This window comes from Cavia porcellus, unplaced genomic scaffold (assembly GCF_034190915.1).
Source record: "Cavia porcellus strain 051 isolate PalLab524CR breed Dunkin Hartley unplaced genomic scaffold, mCavPor4.1 scaffold_7, whole genome shotgun sequence".
Classification (NCBI taxonomy): Eukaryota; Metazoa; Chordata; class Mammalia; order Rodentia; family Caviidae; genus Cavia; species Cavia porcellus.
This window is the reverse complement of record NW_026947490.1, coordinates 5,865,756-5,889,837: the sequence shown is the minus strand read 5'-3', so window position 1 is coordinate 5,889,837 and position 24,082 is coordinate 5,865,756. Positions and strand designations below refer to the sequence as shown.

The 24,082-nt window shown below is 45.7% G+C and overlaps 1 protein-coding gene across 3 annotated transcripts; it reads right to left on the bottom strand.

Annotated features, from left to right (window-relative positions):
* Positions 1–2,259: 2,259 nt before the first annotated feature.
* Cfap298 (cilia and flagella associated protein 298) lies at positions 2,260–23,696 on the bottom strand. Of its 3 annotated transcripts, none has more exons than XM_023563980.2 (7): positions 23,156–23,696; positions 20,712–20,879; positions 19,223–19,290; positions 15,586–15,744; positions 9,422–9,553; positions 8,453–8,548; positions 2,260–7,780 (listed from the first exon to the last, which is right to left on the bottom strand). In XM_023563980.2, exons 1-7 carry the CDS (start codon positions 23,292–23,294, stop codon positions 7,697–7,699), a joined length of 846 nt encoding a protein of 281 aa, XP_023419748.1. In that variant the 5' UTR covers positions 23,295–23,696; the 3' UTR covers positions 2,260–7,696. The 3 variants fall into 3 exon arrangements, with proteins under 3 accessions (XP_023419748.1, XP_003467257.1, XP_023419749.1); XM_003467209.5 differs by lacking the exon at positions 2,260–7,780 and adding an exon at positions 7,815–8,218 and having other exon boundaries at positions 23,156–23,690; XM_023563981.2 differs by lacking the exons at positions 2,260–7,780; positions 19,223–19,290; positions 23,156–23,696 and adding an exon at positions 7,815–8,218 and having other exon boundaries at positions 20,712–20,789.
* Positions 23,697–24,082: the final 386 nt, after the last annotated feature.

The following is a 24,082-nucleotide window of genomic DNA, read 5'->3' as shown; positions in this document are numbered from 1 at the left end:
CCTTGAAATAGAAAATGAAGAAAAAAACTAACAGAGTTTTGATAACTGTACTAATCTCTGTTAGTTCATCAAAAAGAACAGTTTGTGCTTTCATAGTTTGTTTGGTCATTTTTTATGTCTACATCTAGTAATCTGAACAATTACTTTGAAGATAACAATATGCAATATATTAACCAGTATTAATCTCCTATTATTTTGCTTTGAAATTCAGTATCATCATTTTGATTTTTTTGTTTTTAAAATTAAAATTAAAAACAAAACAAAAAAAAGCAAATGTAGCCCCTGGGCCTTGCTGGGTCACAGTTGCTCTCTCTCAGCAGGAACCGACAGGCTACAGGTTCTACTAGGGGCCCAGAGTGGCCCCCCGGCCTGTAAAGGGGCGTGTGGCCAGTGAGGGTACACTGTGGTTTCAGTGTGTCTCCTCAGAGTTCATACAACCTCATGATTATACATGGATAGTATTTGGAAGAGGGACATTTAGGAAGTAATTAGGACTAGGTGAAGTCACTACCCATAAGGATGGGGCCCCTGTGACGGCATTAGTTGGCTTTAAAAGAAGAGACTCAAGCAAGCAGGCTTGCTCTTCCTCACCATGTGATGGCTCTGCTGTTGCAGTGTAGTCTGAAGTCCTTCCCTAGATGCCAGGCATAAGTTGCATCATATTCCAGACTTCCCAGCTTCTAGAACCATGAGCTCCATAAACTCCTATTCTTTATAAATAAATGACTTGATCTCGGGCATTTGTTACAGTAATAGAAAATGGATTATGACAGGAAGAGGAGCCAAGAGGACAAGAAAATGTTTAAAGCAGAGGTCCTCAACTCCTGGGCGGTAGACAGGTACCAGTCCATGGCCCTTAGGAACCAACCTGTATAACGGGCAGTGAGGGGCAGGCCAGTGAGCGAAGCGTCACCGGTATTTGCAGCTGCTCACTAATGTTTGCTTGCTGCCTGAGCTCCACCTCTGTGTATTCAGAGGATGCATTCAGTTCTCATAGGAACTCGACCCCCATGAACTGTGCTTGTCAGGGATATCAGTTCTGTGCTCCTGGACAATCTAAGGTAATAAAAATAGAAACAAAGTGCACAATAAATGTATTGCACTTGAGTCATCCCAGTGTCAGCCCCCTAACCCCAGTCTATGGGGAAAAAAAATTGTCTTCCATAAAAGCGGCTCCTGGTGGCCAAAAAGTTGCAGATCACTCTTCTAAAGGATCAGTTGCACTGCAACACGTGGGACAGAAAAGCACTCTGCTGGGTCAGCTAAGGGTCAGCATGCACCTCAGGTCCCCAGACTCTGTCCAGGTGCAGGATGCAGTTTTGGGGTGCAGTGGTGTAGACATACACATGCCCCAGTTCCCCAGGCTCTGCAGGAAGAATCCAAGAGACATGTCTCTTCTCTTTGACATTTTCAAGAAAATGTCAATAGCCCTTTTGAAAAACACTGTCCTAGATCAAGGCCTCCAGGAACAGGAACAGCCCATAAATGCATAAGTCCCAGTTAACTGAGTGGCACCAGTTCATTACAATGTCACTGGCCCCTGAAATGTTTTCCTTAAAAATTAAAAAATCAGTGATCAATAACAGCATGCTCTGTGTAAAGACAGTTTCCTGCACTTTGCCACACTCCTCTCCCAGGATGTCAGAGGATTGCTTCCCTCATCCTGAAAGACTGCTTCCACTGGGGACTTCCTCCAGGGCCCTCAGTGCACTATGACAAGGACGCGCACTGATTGCAGAGCGGCACTCCATTGTGCACCGCCAGTGCTACCACGCTGGGCAACCCCGTGGCTCGCAGCGCGTGGGATGCAGCAGCATTCTTCAGGCAAAGCCAAGATCCCAGCAAGTGGGATCAGAGAAACCTGTCGGGACCAGAAGCTGCCGGCCGGCCCAGCATTAGCGCCCCAGCTCCAGCCCCGTCCTGCCTTTCCTTGTGAGTGGAAGCACGGCAGAGGCGCTGTATTTTCACTTGTCCCTAGCGCAGGCTGCCTGGGCTTCTTTGGGAAGCCTGTCGAGTGGTGAAACAGCTGAGGAGAAAGAGTCAGGACCTGAAACAGCCACTCACAGCATCCCGGTCCATCCGAGGAGACAGACTGTCAACAGCTGCGGAGGAACTGGGGAGTGGGGACCTGAGCCCGAGACTTCACCTGGCTCCCCGCTTAACAAGGCGTGTGGGAGTAGGGCAAAAACTGGGAAGGTAGCCTGATGTGGAGTAAATTTGTGTTCTGATGTTTTCTTCTTTGAGGAAAAACAAACAAACGACAACAAAATAGATATATTTACTAGTTGGAATGTTCTGAGGCATTCTAAAGAAAGGGGTCTACTTTAAAGAAAGGAGAAATGTTGTCTCCTCAGTCTGAGGTCTTGGACTGTGAAGGTTGCATTAACAAACACCACAGACAGGAGACTTACTTTCTCAGGATTCTGGAAGCCAGAAGTCCTGGATCGCAGCTCTGGCTGGTTTGGGTTTCCTGTGATTTCTCTCTCACTTTAGTTTGAAAATGGTCAGCTTCTTGCTGTGTCCTCAAGCGGTCTTTTCTTCGGTGTGTCCCTGTGACGACTCTTCTTTTTGCTTCCTTTGCCCCTCTTTTTTTTAATCTTTGGCAGCACTGGGGATTGAATCCAGGGCCTTGGTACTAAGCTACATCCCCAGATCTTTTTTATTTACAGACAAAGTCTCACTAAACTTCCCAAACAGATCTCATTAAATTGCCTCAGACTTGTGATCCTTCTACCTTAGCCTCCCAGAGAGCTGGATTACAGGCTTGAGCCACCACAGCCAGCTGATTCTTTCTCTTAAGAGGACGCTGGTCTTACTGGAGGAGAGCTCCAACCTCACGACCTCAGGTTAACCTTAATCACTTGAAAGAACCTGGGGCCAAATTCAGTCCAATCCTGAAGGTTAGGACTTCAACATACAAATTATGCTCAGTCTACAGTAGCTTATTTTTAAAAGAATAAGACAATGAGATGGTCACATACTCTGAAATTCTCTTTCCCATTACAAAAATTTAACCCAGGCAAAGTTTCCCTTCCTTTTCCTCCATCTCATGCATGAGTAATTTTCCAATACAGTTGAACAGTTTGAGTCAAATTAAATTTATTCTCTACGTGTGCTTGCCAACTTGTGAGTTCCTTTAACATACATCTAGTAAACTCCTGTGTCCAATTGCTGAAATCAAATTTACTTCCAAAGGAAAAAATCAAGAGCTCCAACTCCTTCTGCAGTTGAGTGCAAACTACCTGTAGAAATGCCAGTCGTGACCAGGCATGGTAGCACACCCCTGTAATCCCAGCACTCAGGAGGCTGAAGCAGGAAGATCACTATGAATTTGAGGCCAACTTAGATTACATGGTAAGTTCAAGGCCAGCCTGAACTACATAGTGAGATCTTTAAAAAAAAAAAAAAAATTACACCATGAGTTGTAGGGGCTGGAAACAGTTTTGAAAAAGGTTGGATATCTATCTGTCCTGGTGAACTGAGTTCATTTTGAGTCTTGTAGTCGAATTCAGTTTGGGGGCACTGGTTTTGTCTGTTAACACCCTTAGTTTTGAACCTCCCTTCCTTTGACCTGTGTAATCCAAGTGACTCAGCCATTATACAAGGGCTCTGAGCATATTTCATATTTTCCTCGGAGCCTATGAGATCCATTGCAGCAACATGCAAACAAGGTAACAAGAAATAAGAACTCTCAAGAATAATGCTGCTATTGTATCTGCCTGCTTTGTTTTTAACAGGGGACAGGGGCCACCAGCAGGCAGGGAAGGAGGTGGGGGAGCCCACAGATAGACCCCATGTGGCTCATGCAGGCCTTCATCCTTTTTGGTACTGTAATGGAGGACCAAGTGCACAGTCATGGTCCTCAGACTTGCACCCACTAGGTCATCAGAGCACACTGGCATGTCACAAAGAGCCAAGGGAAAATCTAGAATATGTTTAAGTCACTTGAGTTGGTATTGCAGATGCATCCAGAAGAGGATTAAACCTGTTGTGGTGGTGCGTGCCTGAAATCCCAGCACTCTGCAAGGCTGAGGGAAGAACATTGAAAGTTTGCTGGGCAACTTAGTGAAACCCTGTTTCAAAATAAAACGGCTGGGGTCGCAGCTCAGTGTGAAAGCTCTGAGTTCAGGCTCCAGTACCACACCCACCCACACCCATGTCCACATAAGACAGAGACAGAGACATACGGTGACAAAGCAGTGGTTACACTGCTGCCCCTGGATAGAGCTAGCTATAGGATCAAATATTTGGTTACAAAGCTCCAAATCGGCATCTTGGCGCTCTGCACCCTGCATTTCAGGAGGATGCTGTCTCATTACCGGATTAGCAAGACAGCCACAGCTGCTGTGTCCTGCATCCAAATGTCACAGCCTTCTATCTAAGGAGTAATGGCAGGCAGGGCTTAGTCTGGGAATCTGTCCATCCACTGACCTCTGAGGCATGCTGGAGTGACCTGGAATCCCATGACCTGCCTGCGATGGCCAGAAAATCCCAGACACGTTCTTTCACCTTTTTGGGGTGTTTAGGGTTGAATCCAGTGTTGATTTTGCTTAAGCATCTGCAAGGCAGGGGTGGAGGCATGGGGTTCTTCTTGCAGTGCAGGGGGAGCTGCTGTAGACTCTGTATTTGGGTCCCTCATTCTTATGTTGAAATCTAACCTCCAAGGTGAGGGATTAGCAGGTGGGGCACTGGGGGGTGAGTTGGTCAGGAGAGTTGAGCTTTCATAAATGAGATTAGTGCCCTTACAAAAGAGGCCTGAGAAAGCTCCCTTATCCCTTCTGCCATGTGAGGACAGAGAAAAAGATAGCTGTCTCTGAAGCAGGAAGCTTCCCCCCACCAGACACCAAGTCTGTGTGGCCGGCACCTTGATCTTGGGCTCCCAGTCTCTAGAACTGAGAAGTAAACGCCCAGCTTGTAGAAGGCTGCCTGTGGCAGCTGCTACGGCAGTCCAGTCACAGTGCACTAAGGCACACACTGAAGGGGGCTCTTAGAACCCACAATCGCAGCGTTGTTGGCCCAGGCACTCACTCTGCCACTCTGGGGAGGCTGCCGGGATTGGAGCTCATGTGATCCACAGATCCAGGGATGTGTGCTCTGTGCCCCTCACCAGCTGTGGGTCAGGTGTCTGTGTTAGGTGTGAGCAGAAGCAGACAGCTCACAGCAGGCTCTGAGGCTTCGCCATGGGCAATTTAACCTTGTTTTCCTCACTTGTGAAGTGATGACAATCCTAGTTTCTTCCGTATTTGGCTACAGAGGTCTTAGGGCTTGTCTGGGGAACAGTAAGGTCTTGCAGGTAAGGTCGAGCTTTGCCAGGGAAGCGGCCACATCTCTCCTTGGACTCAGCAACAATGTGTGTCAGCACCTCCCAGGGTCTTGTGACAAAGGGGCCAGCGACCTCGACCTCTCTCATGGCCCTCTGACAGGGCAGTTGCTGAGGCCTGGGATAGGAATTCTGAGGGGCCTCGGACTCCCTACTCCCAGGCTTCTGAGCTCACAAGGTGTGGCGCTTAATTTCAAGGTTGATGGCACATTCTTTGCATCACAGTTGCCAAGTAATAGTGGGACAGAAATCCTATTCAATGCTGTCAGTGTTAGTCGAAAGCATTTTAGATGGTATCAAATTTTTGGACTTGACATTCTTAGGCTCCACAAAACAACCAAATTAGAGGGCAAGTCAGGTCAAAGGACCAAATCTCAAACCCCCACCTCATAACAGCCAATTCACTTTCTCTGGATATTGACCTAGAGACACAAGATTAAAATGAACAAACAAAATAACTACCAAGACCATATACTTGAGCTGACAGTCTGTGAGTGGCAAGCTGACTTTTGCTGATGGGCTGACCTCTTAGAAGTCCTGGGCATGACCTCCAGCAGTCCCATCCCAAGTCACATGACCTGGAATAGTCAGAGATGGCTGCAAAGTGAATTCACACCCAGCAGGGTGAGCAGAACAGCACCATCTCTGCATCTCTGTGGTTCTTCACAGGTGCCTTAGAAGGTTCTGCTAGCATTCTTACAGCCCAGGGAGCACCTGCCTCTGAAGCTCAGGGGATTTTGCGGCAGACAAAGACAGAGACAGGGATCAGGGAATTGTGGTGCTCCGTAAAGGAGTGGAATGTGATACCAGAACTCTACACAGTTCTTTGCTCAGAAGTCAGCGATTCCAGTTATTAAGATCCACCGATTATACAGAGCAACAGAGTAACTGTAGTGGCCACTTGAACTGAGTCACTGTGAATTCCTTTTTTTGTCTTTTTCCTTTTTACCGGTACCAGGGATCGAACTCACGACTGCCTGCTTGCAAGGCAGGAGCTTATGCCACTGAGCTAAATCCCCAGCCCTCACTGTGAATTCCTAATGACATGGAAGTGGCGAGTCTACAAAAGACGCACAGTTGTCACCTGTGCTCATCTTTTTTTTGCACGCCTGAGCATGACTCTTAGGCACATACGCTGACAAAGTTAGAATACACCTCAAATAAAACCAGAGGTTTGTATAGTATACTTTATGTTATCTGAGTCCAAAACTTTTTCAAGGTGACATTTAGTTATTACCCAAGTAAAAGAGAAGATTCATGCAAATTTGCTTTATAAAAATTTTCAACCAGGGCTGGGAATGTACCTCAGTGGTACAGTGCTTGCCTACCATGCATAAGGCCCTGAGTTCAACCCCCAGTACCACCAAAAAAAAAAAAAGGTAACCAGTTCAAAAAGTGAGACATAAACTATGCATAGCCAGCTAGAACCCACTTTAGAAAACACTACGGCAACCAGTTCTGGAAAAGCTATTCCGAGAAACTCAGCAATTTGGAAAGGAGGGGCAAGGAAGGGTAAGTGGCCAAAGGATCTGGGAGAAGCCTCTAGCATAGGATCGGGCTCACTTCTGCTACAGCCTCTGCTAGAAGCCCAGGCTCGGCAAGTCTTACCGTTGTGTTAATTTTACCCATTCTGCCCCATGGAGCCCAAGAGAGGGGGCAAATGTCGGTCCCCACCACCTGCACGACAGGAAGAGATGGGACATGCTGACCTCGGGCAGCCTGCACTTGTTCCAGTGGCTAAGGTGGGGCGCTTGGGCTAGAGATGTGCAGGGAAATACCCACGCACCCCTTTCCCTCAGGGTGAGCACACCACTTCCTGTAGCCAAAAGGTGAGCAAGAGGAAGTTCCAGGCCGAGTCTGGCTTTGGCAGGCAGCTTGCTGGGACTTCACCTGCAGAAGCACCAGGTTTCATGGGCGGCAACACGGTCTGAGGGCACGTGCTGCAGTGCTGAAGATCCTCGGATGATGGCAGGGTGATGGGTGACTCGTGTCAATGGATGGTCACTGCCTACGCCCAATGCCAGCAATTCCGAGGGATGCAAAACCCAGTGCACCAACAGCTGCCCTTTGCCAGGGCCCAGTTTTCAGGATCTACTGACGATGAGACTTAAAAGGCTGAGAAACTATTGCAGAATCTGTTCCCAAGGAGTCAGACCAACATGGCTACCAACTCCCACCAGAGGTGGACTTCCCGACAGGCAAGGAGAGAAGCTTCAACCCGGAGGTGAACTCCATCTTGAAGGCTGGCAGCTGTCTGGCTGCAGTCAGACCTGAACTGTGGCTGCCCACATCTCGCAAACACGGGGGAGCGTTTAGCTTCTTTTAACTCAGCTAACGGGAGAAGGAAAGCGCAGGACAGTGCGCAGCTGGCGGCCTCTAGCGGCCGCTGACAGTGTAGCTCCACATCAGGCAGCGGACTGTAGGAAGAGGGCGCGCAGCCTTCTGCCCACACCGCACTTGCTGTGAAACATATAAAAGAAATCAAGAAGAAAAAAAAGGTTGTAATTAACTTTAATATTTTATCAAGGAAAACCTTGAGATACTACATAGCCATCCTAAAACAAAAATAATTTAGGCATTTTCTTTGGAGGATATTATTTACTAAATCCTAAAACAGTGAATAACTTGTTTAAAAAGTCAAACCAAAAGAAAACTAGGAACATAGAAATCTCCACATCTCTTGCAGAGGGTGCTGATGTGTCCCCCTGCCCGCCCTCCTAACAACTTTAACGTTTTGAGGACAGGAAAAGTGTCCTAGGAGCTCTGAAATTTTGGTCAGCCGGTTCATCTTGGTCTCCACTTTATGTCTTTTACTCCATGAAAATGTCGCTTCAGAGCAGTGTTGTCTGCCCATGGAGAGTTCAGACAGGAGTCATCGTCATCGTTTTCTTCCAGTTTCTGGAAACAAATGTTTTCCTCAGGAAGCATTTTAGGAAGGTGTTAGGTATGGCCAAGCACCCTTCCCTGAGCTCCTGGAGCAGGGCAATACCAGCCACTCTGGGGATGGCCAGAGGTGGGAGGCTCCGGGAAGCTCCGCAGAATGCCCGCCCACCCCTCTGCTCCATTCCCAGCCCTGGGGTGCGGCGTGGGGTACACACTGGGGGGGGGGGGGGCGCTTCATCCGAGAGCTACCTTGAGCTCCTCCTGTCTCCGGTGGTAATACAGCATCAGCTGCTTCTGCTCCTCGCTGCTGATGATAGGCTCTCGGGCTGGTGCTCCCTGTCCCCGCTGCAAAGACAGCAAACGATGGGTTGAGGCACTCTTGCAAGAAGTTACCGTAGCAGTTTCATGACTATCTCTGGCTGGCTACTAAAGACAGCTGGGTCACCCACAGCTAATGACAAGGTGATCCCAAGCACTTATCAGGGGGACCTCAAACTTGAGCAGGGCCCTTTCTCTGGATGTCAAATGGATGAAGGCCACAGGTTGCAAGGCGCCACCTCTGTCATGGCCATTCCCAAGGCAGCCACGACAGGACTGGTGGGGGCAGGAGGACACTCAACACCACAGGCTCTGGAGACAGGCAGTTGGATTATGCCCTGGTCCCCCAAATTACCCAGTAATGACTGAGGAACGCCCATAAACCAGGGCAGCCTTGCAGGGAGGAAGTCCCACATCACGGCCTTGAGCGGCCTCTAGCCCTTCTTCCTCACTGGTGGAGCACTAACAGTGTGAAAAACTTCAAATGAGGGCTCTGCGCTGTATTTTTCACTTTAAAAAACTATTTCTATTTACTCACAACTCTGTTACTTATACTGAAATGAACATGACAAGTTCTGTTAATGAATTTTTAAAATTCCAGGTATTGCTCATCAAACCATATTTTCTTCCAGTTTTTGTTTGTGCACAGAGAGGACAGTTTTACTGTAAGTCTGAGCCAACAGCATTAAAGTACTGGCATAGGTAGTTTAAAGCATTCACATTCACTGTAAATGTTTATTGGGTTGCAGATTAAAATACAGACATGTAGGGGCTGGGGGTGCCTCCGTGCTAGATAACTAGACCCAGCATACTCAAGCCCTCGTTCTCCTTCTGCCCCCCAATACTGCAAAACCAAGCAACCAAACAAAAAGCACTACCATGTGAAGGAAAAACACTTACTTGCTGAATCTTGACAATGATTTTGGTTTTTTCATTCTTCCCCACGTAGTCTGAGAGCTTCTTGGTTCTTCTTAACTCCTTGGCTGCCCACCACAGCTGTGCCTCTGATTCTTTAATGACGCTGAGTCCTGCCTGGGATCGAGCAGAAGCACTGACTTCGGGGATGACAAGAATGGCAGTCTCAGAGCAGGCTGGTGGAATTTCTAGCAGGGGACAGGCTTCGGGTATCTCTGTTTCCCTTTTGTGCCCCTCTCTATTCCTTGTCCCTCTCAAAGCCTTTGCCATTTTCAGTATTGTTCCTGTTCCTTTCAGCTCATATCTGGAGCACAGACTCAGTTAACTTCTCTTGCCTGGGGGGATGGAGAGCATTCTATCTCATCTGTATCCTTATCCATAATATACGGTCCCTTGGGTTGATTTGGGGGTGACACCATAGAGAGCACTGGAAACCTGCTGCGTGTGGGATTGGAGGTGTCTTGGGGCTGACTGGTGCCACACAGTCCAGCTACTCAAGGTGGCAATATACGCTAAGGGCTGGGAATTTAGCTCAGCGGCATAAGCGCCTGCCTTGCAAGTGCGCAGTTGTGAGTTCGATCCCCATTACTGATTAAAAAAAAAGAGAGAGAGAAATATATGCTGCCCAGAAGCACAGGAACCAATGGAAAAAAATCGAAGGCCAGGGTGAGACTGGAACACAAAATTCCATGCAAGGGGGCTGTTACAGTTTGGATCTAAAGTGTCCCCCAGACATCTTATGTAAGGTGACTGGACCATGGGGCACTAGGAGGTAGGTCACAAGCAGTGTGAACTGGACGGCTGCATTTGTGTCCCTCGCTCCTCACTTCTGCTTCCTGGTGGTCATGGGTTCAGCACCTTTTCTTCTGCCATCCTACTGCCCTGGAGCCAGCTGACCCTGGGCAAAAACCATAAGCCAATGTAAACCTCTCCTTGTAGATGTTGAGTATTATATTCCAGCATGGGAGAGTGACTGAGATAGATTTTGGTACTGAGTCACGGCTATGAATACACCTGATCATGTGACTCAGAAGCCTTTGGAACTGGCTTCTGGGAGGAGTTGGGAAAGGTTTGGAGATGTCAGCTAGTGAAGCCCTAGGATGCAGTGAGCTGAGATTGATGGGAAATTCTGATCTGAGCTTAGAAGAGAAGGATGAATTTCACAGAAATTCAGACAATAATCTGGCTCAGGACCTTTGGGAACAAGGAACCCCTCCCTGACAGCCAGACTACAGGCTATGTGTGTTTCATCATGGCAGAGAATTTGTCTTCATTTTGCTCACATCCTGAGACTCTGTAGAAGACTAAGATTAGAACTTAGGAAGAACATGGCGGATAGATAGCAGCAGCCTCTGAGGCTCTCTGAGAAACCACACTTGAAATCTAAGAATGGTGGGGGCAGGAAGTCCCAGGCAAGGTGGGATATTCTTTGCTGACCCAGGAACGAATTAAATTAAGCGAAACCATCTGGAAACACAATCCTGGTGATATAGCAGGCACAGATAAGGTCTCAGCACGGAAGCCAGACCCATGCCACTGGAAACTGCGATTTGAATTATCTGCAGCTGTTGTTGCATCCCGGTCGGCACATCGCGGGGAGAGAGGCGCGAAAGCTTGGAAAGTGGAAAGTGTTGAAAGAAGTTCGGAGCAGGACTGGCCAGGTGCCCTGCATCAACCCACGGTGAGTGAGCCAACTGCGACCCTTCCATACAGAAGGAGGCTTCAGTGGAGGACATACTCAGACCGGGCAGACTACCCGGAACAAGAAGCTGCAGTGACTTCAGTCACATATCCCCCTCTCAAGCGGGATTGGTGGGGAGTGCCTGGCCTGTTAGATGCTGCTGGCTGAGACCCAGAGGCGAGCTCAATCCAGGTCCCAGCGCCTAGAGGTGCACCCTAGCGGTGAAGCTTGCGGTAGGTTGACCTGGAGGGGCGGGCCCACCATAGGCTACCCAGGTCTGTGTTTCCCTGGTGCCGCTGTGGTGGGCGGGAACACCTAGCCGGCAATTCAAACAGTCTGTGGCCAACAGGGAAGGAAGCTGGGCCTCCTATACACGCTTAAATATAAGGAAAAAAGAATATGGGAAGAGGGAGCAACAAGAAAGGGTCCTCGCCCCCCAATCCAGAGAAACATGCAATAGTAGACACGGCACCAATAAACACAAAGAGCTATCTCCAGAGCTTCATAGACGAGTTCAGGAATGAAGTTATTAATGACCTGAAGCAAGACATAAGCAGAACAGTTAGAGAAACGCTAAGCACCACCCAAGAAAAAACAGATGGTGGAATGGAAGAACAAAAAAAAAGAGGGAGAATTGTTTCATGGAGAAGACAGAGAAAACATAGAATACATAAAGCAGGTTCAAAGAGATTACCAGGAAACTAAAAATTCTATCGAAAACTGGCATAATAGTTTGAAAGAAACTAAAGACAGATTATCTGAACTGGAGGCAGAATTGTAATATGGGAGAATGAAATGAAAAACTTACAAATAACAAAAAAACAAACAGCAACAATACAAAAACTAGAAGATGATAAGAGGATCTATAACTTAAGAATTAAGAACATAAGAGAAGAAGTGGCAATACAAACAAATGGACTACAAAAGCTATTCACAGAAATCATCCAAGAGAATTTCCCTAATCTGGCAAATGGTAAAGATACTCAGATATATGAGGCATATAGGACTCCAGCTACCTACAACCCAAACAGAGCTACACCCAGGCATATAATAATCAAAATTCCAGAAATCCAATATAAGAACAGAATATTAAATGCCATCAGAGACAAGAAACAGATCACTTACAAGGGAACACCCATCAGAATTACAGCAGACTTCTCGGCACAAACCATCAAATCACGAAGATTATGGGGGGAAATAATTCAAGCTTTGAAAGATAATAACCTCCAGCCAAGATTGATATATCCTGCACAACTTTCCCTAGAAATTGATGGAAAAACAAGGTGCTTCCAAGATAAAGAAGAACTAGGGGAATTTACAACCACTAATTCAACTCTACAGAGAATACTTCAGGATAGTCTAAAAAAGGAAAATACCAAGATTCCAGAAATAGTGGCAGAGAGGCCACAATGAATGGAGCAGAAAACGAAATGGAGAAGACAAACTGACAGCAAACGACAGAAAAAGAGCTCAACAGAAATGAGGCAGAGAGGATCGGAAGGTAGGAACAGCAATTTTGGAGAAAACAAGACATCATAATAGCTAATGCTGATTTAGTATCATCTTGTTTAGAAGTCCCATCAAACGTGTATTTTTCTGTCTCCATTGGTCTTAAAAGGTTGTATCTTATTGGATTTTATTATATATGATAATATAAGCAAAAACTTTTATAGACAAGGAGTTCATATAGAAACCACTGTTCATTTTCTGTCAATTAGTTCTAAATACCCTGTAATAATGTCATCCTCTTGAATGGTTTTATAGTGTCTTGAAATGTTTGGTGCTACAGTATAAGAAGTTATACTCAAAGATTTCAAGGAAAGAGACACTATAGTAACTATTTCTATGTCAGGATATCTTGTGGTGAAACACTATTTTGCTTAAATAGTTATGATTTGACCTGTGCTGTTCTGTTGTTATGCCCTCTTTCATCTCAATCCCACTTTTTAAAAATTACTTTTTTCTTTTTATTTTTTTAATTAAGGGAAAAATAAATAAAAAATAGCAGGATACATTATAGTAACCTACTTTGATTTCCTATTAACTTGATTTGAAATCCTGTATTGCCCTCACTATCTTGTTTTAACTGATTTTCCTCTATTCTGCTTTGCTTGATAGTACCAAGTTCGAAAGTATAGGCATAACTGTGAAGATAATAAGAATCATTATGACGCCCATTCCGGTTGACTATTATTTTCTTTTAAAATCCTGTAATGTCTCTAGTGCTTTGGTTTTATTCTTTACTGTTTAGTTCAATTTTATTATAACTGTCAATTCTTCTTAAAATAGCAAGAGGCAGTATGGTAACCATTGTTGATCACCTTATATTTTGTTTTTACATTATCTATTATGTCCATCCTTTTGATTTGACTGACTCTGTTCTGATATGTTGCATTTGGTTTTACTCTCTTCAAAAAAAGTAATAAGAACTGTGGGAGTAATAAAACCCAAAATGTGTAATTGTCATTGTACAAAAGAAAAGAAAAGAAAGTGCTCTAAAGGTTATAACTGCATATATGTTTAAGTGTGTAAAATAGATAACCATATTACTAAGTGTTTTTTGGATCAATGAACAAAACTGTTCGCACTCTCACCGTTTGAAAGTGCTTCAAATTTGTAACTTGAACAACTATTTCTAAGATGAGAATACGTAATCTATTAACTAGTGATTTTTTACTGTTTATTTTTTAAATTTTGTATTACTTGTATCCTTTTTCTGTTATTCTCCTTAAATAAAAAGAAAAAAAAAGACTAAGATTAAGGGTGGTGGACAAATTATTCTGATGGAAGAAATTTTAAAGCAGTCCAGTGTTCAGACTTTGGTGCAGGTATTGATGAGTACTTTTAGCCATGTCTACAGTGAAAATGGAGAGCAAAAAGCATGTGTGAAAGTCTCTAGTTTCATCAGAAGGGAATTACATACAAAGCTGATACACAGGAGAGCATGGCTGCTGAAAAGATTAGAACTAAAAGAAGCTAAATACATCAGGGCAACAGGAAAGACATCTTGAAGGTATCTCAGGAATTCGCAGGCTCAAAGGTCCAAACCCATAGGCTTTCATTTGAGAAGAGCTGGAAGCTATTGGAGAAGGGCTGCCGAGGGAGCTGGTTCCCTTCGATTCACTTCCAAGTACTCAGTAATTCAGAAACTCAGAGGCCCCTATAGCCATAATGCAAGGATGCCTGGCTACTGCCTAAGCTGGTAGCAGACACTGGTGTCACTCATGTGGTGTTGGTTTTACAGGCATGCAAAATACAAGTTACAGGATCATGGAAGCTTCTACCCCAATTCCAGAAGGCCAGAGAGGCCAGGCAGTGTTCCTAGAGGGCAGTGCATGAAGCCATGAGTGAAGCACAAGGTGCAGGGGAGATGCCAGAAGTTGGGAGATGGCAGGAACAAGGATCATTTGAGGAAAGCTACAGGCAGTGAGCAGAGCCCCTATGAGAGGGAGGCCATGAGGGCTGCAACTGCCAGGGCTGTAGGGGCAGAGAAGCACAAGCCCTTTGGAGCTCTCCTCTTACCATAACCGCCTCAGCTGCTGGTGGTGCAGTGATAGGATCTACTGTCTATCCTGCTAGGTTTCAGTCTTGCTTCCGTCCCACTGCTTTCCATTCCCTATTCTTCTCTTTTAGAATGGACAAATGTTTATCCCATGACACTGTACGTTGGAAATACTTAACTTTCTGACTGTTACACTGGCTCACAGCTAAGAGTCTGCCTTGCATCTCAGAGGAGACTTGCACTTTTCAGCAAAGCTGGTACTGCTAAGATTACGATGACTCTCAGAGACGGACTAAATGCATTTTGCATAATGAATGAGACATGAGTCTTTTAGCGCTGGGGCAGAATGTTTTGGTTTAAATCTAAAATGTCCTCTAAATGTCTCATTTGTTTGGAAGGTGACTGGATATGAGGGTACCACACCTGCCTTGCTGTTTGGAGGTGGGGACCAGGGTGGAGGTGGATCACAGGATTGCAGGCGGCTTGGAAGGATGTATTCTTATCCCTGCCTCATTTCTCTGCTTTCTGGCTGCCACGGGTTGAGCCTTTTTCTTTGCTGTGCTCTGTTGCTATCCTTTCTGCCTTGGAGCCACACAACTATGGACTGAAACCATGAATCAAAATCAATCTCTCTTTTAAGTTGTGTGTGTCGGGTATTGAATCTCAGTGATGGGGAAGAGATTAAGACAGGGGCCAATACAGTTGGGCACAAATCAGGCTCCTGGTTTCCTAGCAACCAAAGAAAAAAATGTGTTTTACTACTACACAGGCAACCTAACACACTTTCTCCTGCCTCTCTACAAGTAGGCCAAATCTTCCAGCCATGTGTGCCACCCTCGCAGTCCTCTCCTGATTCAGAGTTCTGCTTTGAAGCATGGAATGGCAAGGAAAGCTGTGTGATGTAAGAACTACAGCCTTAAGAGGAATCAAACCTGAAGGGCTTTGGGAACTCACTCTCACACATACCTGAGTTCCTGACAGATCTTCTTTATCTTCAAATTCCATCTGGATGGGATCATAAGGTGGTAACCCCATGGGATAAACAATCATCACTGCACCTCGAAGCTGGTCCAAGGCATCTTTCACCATCTCCATAGTAACACAGACGCTGGCTTCCACTTGTTTCTGAAAGTGGATGAGATGCCATTGTCTACAAAGTAGGCAATCCTTTGAATGAGTGTTGACCAAGTTCTTGCAAAAGACTTGCCTGATACATCAGAGTAACAAAAAGGAATCACATAGTTCTTGGTCCCAAAGTGACTGCTGTCTACTTTAAGGACTGAGTCAAGTACCCCATGGACTGGGTCATCAAGCAGATTCTGAGCAGCATGAGGGGTGCTGTGGGTGAACAAAGACCCAAATCTAGCAGCACAGGTTGGGGAAGACAAGGAAATGCTACAGAGGGAGAAACCAGCTCAGTGAGCCTTGAACGCAAAGAAATGGGAAAGATAGAGACAGATGCAGCACGCTTCGGGGCGAGCAGAGACATGGAAGAGCAGGTCCTGGCCCTCTGCTCTGCTGAAGGTGGGCAGGAGCGGACCAGCCCGGGGCAGGTGGAATGTTTATCTAGTGGTGTGTGGAAGCCAGGCTGGAGTCTGTGTTTACTGTTAGGTGCTAGGGAGCAGCTGGCTTTTCTGAGAAGCAGTGATGAAGCTGTGACATTAATCTTGCAGTGGGTAGGGGCTGGGGGTTTAGCTCAGCGGCATAAGCACCTGCCTTGCAAGCAGGCGGTCGTGAGTTCGATCCCCAGTACCGATAAAAATGAAAAAGACAAAAAAACAAACAAACAAACAAAAAAAAAAAATCTTGCAGTGGGTATAGAGCAGAGCTAGGTGGAGGAAGAACAGCTGGGAGGCCCTGCAGATTTCAAAGGTGTGCTATAATAAAGAATATATCTGGTCTTTTCCCTGGCATCTCGCACAGAGCTTCACAAACCACTGGCATCACTGAGGGACAGGAATATCTTTTGCTATTTATAACAAGCCCCTTTCACCATACCTGAGTTTGTGCTAACAACACAATCCACGATAAGGACTGGAAACCCGGGCCCTCGTGCAGCAGTGCTGAGAGCTGGGAGAACCTTTAAGAGTGTGTTAGTGGGAGGTGATCAAGCCATCGAGCACCACCCTTGATGTTCTCGTGGGACACTCATTAGCTCTTGTGAGAGTAAGTGGCTCTACAGCGGGGCTCCCCCACTGCAGTGGCCCCCTTTGCAGTCTTCTCAGTCATGCTGTGATGTTCCCTGGAGTCCTCACCACAGGCCAGACACAGGGAACCATTTGATCTTGGATTTTCAGCCTTGAGATATGTGAGTTAAATAAATCTCTCTTTTTAAATAAAATAATGAGTGGCTGGTGTCTTGTTACAGCAACAGAGAAACGGGACTATGGCAAATGGTTTCAAGGAAAAGGCTGGCCATGCCAGGAAGACATGATGAGAGTCGGAACTTTCAGCCTCACTCTGAGGATTAGCCTCTGGGGCGGGGGGGCAGTGAGAGATTCAGCTGTCATGTGGCTGATATAATTTAATAACACCTACCTAACAAAATGATCAAAAACATTTTAGGCATGAAGGCTCGGTGGAACTTCCTGGCTGGGTGGCACCTGTGGATTCCAAGGAGAGGGCACAGGGGCTCTGTATTCCCTTTCTTTCCTGATGTTACCCTGCACATCTCTTCCATCTGGCTGTTTCTAAGCTGCAACCCTTATAATAAATCCACTACCTTGAGTATCGCAAGGTTTCAGCAACTTTTTTTAGTCATTCTAATAAATTACTGAACCAGAGAGGAGGGCACAGGGAGCCACACATTTATAGCCAGATTGGGCAGAAGTGTGGATAGTCAGGAGATCCTCTCTGGAGCTGGTTGCTGAAGTTGGGAGTGGCCTTGCTGGTGACTCTGCCATCGAACTGTGCGATCTGACAGTAACTCCAGGTAGTTAAGTGTCAGAATGGAAGAGCTTTGCCCTTAACTTGTGGGGTTTTTGCTAACTGTAGGTCATTAGGGTCAGAACTGAACAGAACTACAGGAAAACCATTATGTTGGAAAGCAAAAGGCTGGCAGGGGAGCTTTAAATAAAATGACAACTGTGAAAATGAAAGGAGGAGAGGGGCTTAAGAGGCATGTTGGGAGTGGACCGTACAGAGCTGGACTTAAGACATAGGTGACAGGGAAGTGCTGAAGGTGACCTAGGATTATGCCCTCTGACCAGGCCATGGTGGTTCTGTTAGTACAAACAGTGGCGCCTGCAGGACAGGATTATTAACAGGTACAGAATGCAGACAGAGAGGAGTTAGGGAAACAAGAACTTTAGGTCTAGAGAGCTTCCGTTTCTGGCTGACATAGGAGCACTAGAGGGACATTTGGGTTGTGAGAGAGGGAAGACATCGCGAGTACAGGACAGAAGTGTGAGAGTCGCCTGCGGAGGGTGGAATCAGCAGCTGGAAGAGGAGAGAAAAATGCGAAGGGGAGAAAGGGTCAAGGACAAAGTACCCCAATGAACACACAGGCGAAGGGAAGAAAGGGGAAGAAGGATTTCTACAGAAAAAATGTGTGGAGCAAAGCAGGCAGAGCCATGTCCAGGCCTGGCCCGTGGCCTGAGCTGTGCTGACCGGAAGAAAGGCTGGCAGCTACCGTTGAGGCTTTCCTGCAAAAGGTTCTTGGGCCAAACACACTTGGCAAATGTTGGGGGGTGCCGAGTTCTTTCCAACAAGACTTCAACAGCCTTTCCTGGTGCTCTTCATGCATTAAATAAGAACTGAGAGTCTGAGGAAAATTCAGCTTTGCCAAAGAAGTCAGGAGGAATAAAGAAACAGCAGCTACACCCAGAGGACTGCAAAGTGGGGTGGTGGCCACTGACACCGTCCATCCATGGGTAAATCTAACAGGCAGAAACATCAGTTCTTCACATATCCTGAAGTTCTCAATGATATTTATGTTTTTCTGCTGTAAAATAGTTTTTAGACAAACACTTCTCACAATTTACAAAAGACTAACTTATGATGTGATCAAAAATGCAGCTAATGTTTATATTAAAAACAATCACAATAAAAGACACAGTTCCGTTCATCCCCCTCAAAGCACAATCCCTACTCTGAGCACACTCATCCCATCACTGGTGCCACTTTCTGAAGCACTCTTCTTTTGTATCTTTAGTTGGGCTCTTACAGCCCCCTGAATGTCCTGAATCAATTGAAAATGTTTACCTTCTGTGGTGATTTTGAAAGCCACACAGTGCCAGATGCAGTGAGTAAGGTGAGTGAGGCCCACCATGTTTTATGTGTCCAACTTTATACGGGACTGCAAGCAGCAACAGCATTCCCCATATTTCTGATCATACCTCATACAAGACATCTGTACCTACATTTGCACAAGTCAACAAAAACTTTTGTCTGCTTGGTAGGACAACAGCCACAGAAGGAAAGCCAAGGTCTACCTTAAATATGCTCTCTTCTTTTGCTTCTGGGAGGGAAGAAAAGACAAGAAAAGAAAAAACAGAAAAGAAAGAAGAAAACATAAAAAAAGGCTGGCTGACAGTTAATTCTGACAGCCATGATTTAATATTTTAAAAGACAAGCTTTCAAGAGCATCATTTAAAAAGCTGACCTTAGATATTATTGCTTTGGCTTCTTCTATAGTCTTCTTTATAACTTGTTTCATTTTTTCATTTGGAGCTATAAAAATAAAAAAGGAGAGTGAAATCATCAAAGACAGCCTTTTTAAAAGCTCTCTTGACTCTGCTGGTCTTCTTATGAGTCTAAGATGTATAAACTGAGAGGGCTTGGAGTCTGGAATTTTGGACAAGGAATTTAGGATCTGGTGACAGGAAGTTAAGGTCCCACACAAGAGCCAGGTCTGGTGTGAGCTTTATGCAAAGTGGCAGACAGGATTATGTGTCACTGGATGGATGTGTCAGCCAACTTTTCCTGTAAAGAGCCAGAGAGCAAATATTTGAGGCTTCCCAGGCTCCTGTGCAGCTACTCAGCTCTGCCACAGTAGCACAAAAGCCGTCACAGGCTGTGTATAAATGACCGGGGTGGCTGCATTCCAACACAACTTTCTTTACAAACACAAACAACTGGTTGCATTTGGCAATGACCCATTAATTTCCTGATCCCTAGACAAGGGGAAAAATTTGATATTTAGAACCAAAAACAATGGAGATAACATTCTCAAATTTAGGGAAAATTAGACACATTCAAACCATATATTCTTAATAAACAATAGAATTAATTATATATTGAAATTATATTAGAACAGAAACGGTAAATTTAAGAACACTGGTTTAAAGATGAGTAATGAATGGCTGATTTTTAAGAGCTGTTTTTTAAACTGATACAATCCCAGCCATAAGCAGTGGTGCATGCCAGTAATTCCAGCACTAAGGAGGCTGAGGCAGGAGGATCACAGTGGATTTGAGGCCAGCCTAGGCTACAAAGTGAGTTCAAGGCCAGCATAATCTGCGGAGTGAAACCCTGCCTCAAAAAAAAAAAAAAAAAAAAAAAAAAATGTAGTCCCTTCTAAGAGCAAAGAATCTCTTCAAACTGAGAATAAGTTTGGTGTAAAAAACTGTGGAAGAGAATCAACCGTTTTCTAGGTTAAAATTCAAAGGAAATAATAGTAGTAATTCCTATTACCTTCAATATTTAAAAAACATATACTTTTTTGACCACATAAAGTCCATAAAATTGTAATTCTGTTTTACATTTCTTCTACTCCTGACAATGGTTTAGGGACACAGTAGATATTTGGATGCTTATTATGTCATCAGTTATGTGTATGCTAAGTGATCTATCATGTATGAAAGTAATTTGCACCAGAGAGAGGCGAACCTAAAAAATCAAGCCATAGAAAGTCACCAGTTCTCAGGCATTTTTGATCTACAGATAGCTAACTACAATACAAATATGGTAATTTCATATGGTTCTCCTAATGCACCTATATGCTCACTACAACTTAAACTAAGAAGGCAGAAGTTTCTTATCAACCTAATTCATTCTGGAAAGTTTGTAGAGAAAGTCTGAAGTTAGTTTTTTAACTTAAAGAACTGCTTTCATAGTATTGATACACTTAGGTGTGCACACAAGTTGGTTACCTTGCCCATTCCTTCGTCCAATGTCATCCTTTTTAAATACTGCACCCCCACTGGGCACACATCTTTCACCCCATTCATCCTTTAATTTCAGCTCTTCGATCTGCTCATCAGTCAGTCCATGCATATTAGGAGGCAGAAAGAGGCCGTGCTCTGCCAGTTCTTCCATTTCTTAAAAACAAGGGCAAGTTACATAATATGCAACACAACCAACACCTTAGAACCCACCTGAATCAAGCTCCTAACGGTCAAGGGCCTGGCCCATTCCACTCCGTATTTTATTTAACACTTCCGCATCACTAGCTGTGTGTCAAATCTGCTTCTGACCCTTGACAAAGTCCCCAGTCCACCCTCCATCAAGGGAAGCAGGAGAGCTTAGGAGCTCACCCCTGTGCCACACAGTCTGGGGACAGAGTCTGTTTTGTATCTAAGCCTTTGTGCTATGCAGCACTGCTTGGAGTTCAGGAGGTGCTGAGTTAACCCCCAAAACTAAACACATATTCAAACAATGTTTCCAAGTGGCCTCACAGGAGTGATTTTGTCTACTGTAACCCTCAGGGAGGCAGGCGGGACAGTGACCAACAGTCCCATTTCCTTAACTGACAATTCTGTTATCTGAGGCTTGGTCACAGAGCATGAGGTTACAGTTAACACAGGTGAGTACTTCATAAACTTAATTTATGTGACTTCATAAATAATTTACATAAGTCGGTGGGGAGGAAGAAAGGCAAATTATGTATAATTTCTTAAGTTTACTGCTTCCTGCTTCCGAAACAGCCTCAATATGAAATGTTATTTTAAAATGGAAGCATTCGAGGCAAAAATGAATTGAGCAACCTATTCTGTAGATTCAAAGTATGGAGCTGAAGGGAAGAGTGATGCTGGTGAGTTTAGAATGCACGGATTTCTGCTGCAGTTGCTGGGATCCTGGCTGGTTCAGGCGGGCACCTGGGCCCTGACTGTAGAAATGAAAGGTTGAATGAGTGCCCCCTGTCCCCAGCTGCTTAAAAATGTGAACTCGGAGAGACACGAGAGGCATCTAACTCAGTCCCACCACCAATCTACAGGTCTCATTGTGGCTTTACAGTGCCAGCTTCACCTTGAGGAAGAGAGGCAGGGAGGGAAAGGGGAGAGATCAAACCCAACAGCTTTGCAAAGTCTCCATGTAGGCTGGTTTGGGTGAATATATATGGATTAGGAAAAGCATAAAGCCATGCATTTGAAGGATGAGTGTGCTACTAGAAAATGAAGGCCCTTGTTTCATCTGTCTTGTTTTTGACTTTATGTAAATTATTTATGAAATAGTCACATTTCATGAACAGACTATGACCCTTAAGAGGTATAAATACCACATATTTACATACTTTAATAGATTTGTTATTTGTAACTTCCACAATGATGTAGGTATTTTAAATATGTACTAATAAAAATTTTTTACTTTATTTTTTGGGGGGCTTACTGGGAATCGAACTCAGGACCTCACACTTGCCAGGCAGGTGCTTACACCACTAAGCTATATCCCCAGCCCAAAATTTTTAAAAATTAATTCCAACAGACCAAAAGTACTGTGAATCAGAAAATTCATACAAAGCTAATCATATAATTGACATAGTGTACACTGAAAACTCATACACACAAATTATACAGTGATTATATAGTTATAGAAGCACCTAATACTACTAATAGCCTAGTCTACACCTAGACAATAACGTTAAGTTCCAGAGCTGAGCTGTCAAATGTCGCAGTTACTATTCACATGTATCTTTTTAAATTTAATTAAAACAAAATAAAACTACAAATTCAACTCCTGGGTGGCAAGAGCCACATTTCAAATGCCCAGCAGCTACATGTGCCTAGTGGATACTGACTGAACACGTCCATTCTACGGCGATGCTCTAGGGAGTATTTAGAGATGGGCGATTCAACTCTGGAACAGGAGCAAAGGGCTTGTGTAACCAAGGCGAAGGAAAAGGACGCCAAGGCCTTTTCACAGGCCTCTCACTTTTGAAGGCCTTTCCAAAGGCAGGGGCCTCACCACCGGAGGGTGGTTTACCGTAGAGGTCTCAGGAATAGGACAGACCTTCACTCACCCTTTGCTAACCCACCCAGGTATCACCCTCCACCCCCGCACACACTTGGTTGAGTCCACTACGTGTGCTCCCTGGCCCAATCTTTTGGCTTCCTCCTACTCCCACTTACAGCACCCCAGATCCTGGCTTCGGAAAGTTGGTCACTCTCCGCCTCACTCGCTGTCCGCCTTAGAGCTAGGGGTGCCAGATCCGCCTCTACTTTTTCAATTTGTAGAAATCCCTGTTAGACCTAGGGTCCGGTTCCACCCTTAGCCGCTGTTAGTCTTTTCAAACTTTCAACACGACACCTCGGCCCTCGTCGATCCCGCCCGATTTGCAGCCCAGATCGCCCGGTGTCTTCGAACCCCTCAGCCGCACCTGAGCACAGCCGCTGCACCTTGAGCCGCCCATTGTAGACTCGGGTCACCTGCACCGTGAGCTCCTCCAGCTCGGTGCTACCCGGCGCCTGCAGCAGGAACTGGCTCTCGTCGCCCCGCTTCACGTGTAGCAGAACCATGGCTGCTCCGCAGTTCCCGTCCACAACACGATCCGCTCGGCCCGCCCCGCCGAGAACAGCGGCGACCGACCAGCTGCAGAGCTTACAGGCCGGAACCTGGAGCTCCGCCACCGCGGAGCTGGGGGTGGGAAACTGCACTCGCTCCCGGAAGTGGCGGTTGCCAGGACAACAGTTAAACAGTCAGAAGGGCTTCCAGCCCAGCTCCTAATCCAAGGGTGGGCCGTCCATACCAACGCGTAACTGCTGCCTTAGCAACAGCCCACACCCGGAAGGGTCGCACAGGGCCGCTCCCGGAAGTAGCTGTTGTCAGGGCAACGCTAGGTCAGGAATAAATGGAAGCAAACGACCCAAATTCGGCAGCAGCCTCTACTCACAGCAACTACAGAGCCTAACCGTAGCTTCCGCTGCTCAGGGTCCCACTTCCGGAAATAGCTCCCCCTTCTTCCGGTCTGGGGAACTTTGGAGCTGGAGAGCACGGCTAGTGCACTATTCGCTGGTCTGGTTTTCAGTATCCAGGGGTGAGGGATGCCAGTGCTTATTTGTGCAGGCAGAATCAGATTCGCACATTTAGGGTAGCCCAAGTAGCTGCTGCCAAAGCAACCCTTCCCAAAGTCTTAAGCAAGGCATTTCCCCACAGATTCTTAATCAAAGGGTAAAGCAGGGTCCAGCGTAGCTCTCATTGTAACAAAGGAAACAGAAATAGGCCAGCCCTGGTGGGCACACACTCTTCCCAGCACTTGGGAGGTCAAGGCAGGAGGGTCGCAGCCAGTTCGAAGACAGCCTGAACT

Bases quoted from the DNA above. Each gene is read 5' to 3' on its own strand.
- Cfap298 (XM_003467209.5), bottom strand. From the start codon at position 23,294: ATGGTTCTGCTACACGTGAAGCGGGGCGACGAGAGCCAGTTCCTGCTG. The intron at 20,880-23,155 runs GTGCGGCTGAGG...CTTGTTTTTAAG, and splicing joins GGTGCAGCGGCTGTGCTCAG to AAATGGAAGAACTGGCAGAG. The intron at 9,554-15,585 runs GTATGTGTGAGA...GCTCGATCCCAG, and splicing joins AAGATCTGTCAGGAACTCAG to GCAGGACTCAGCGTCATTAA.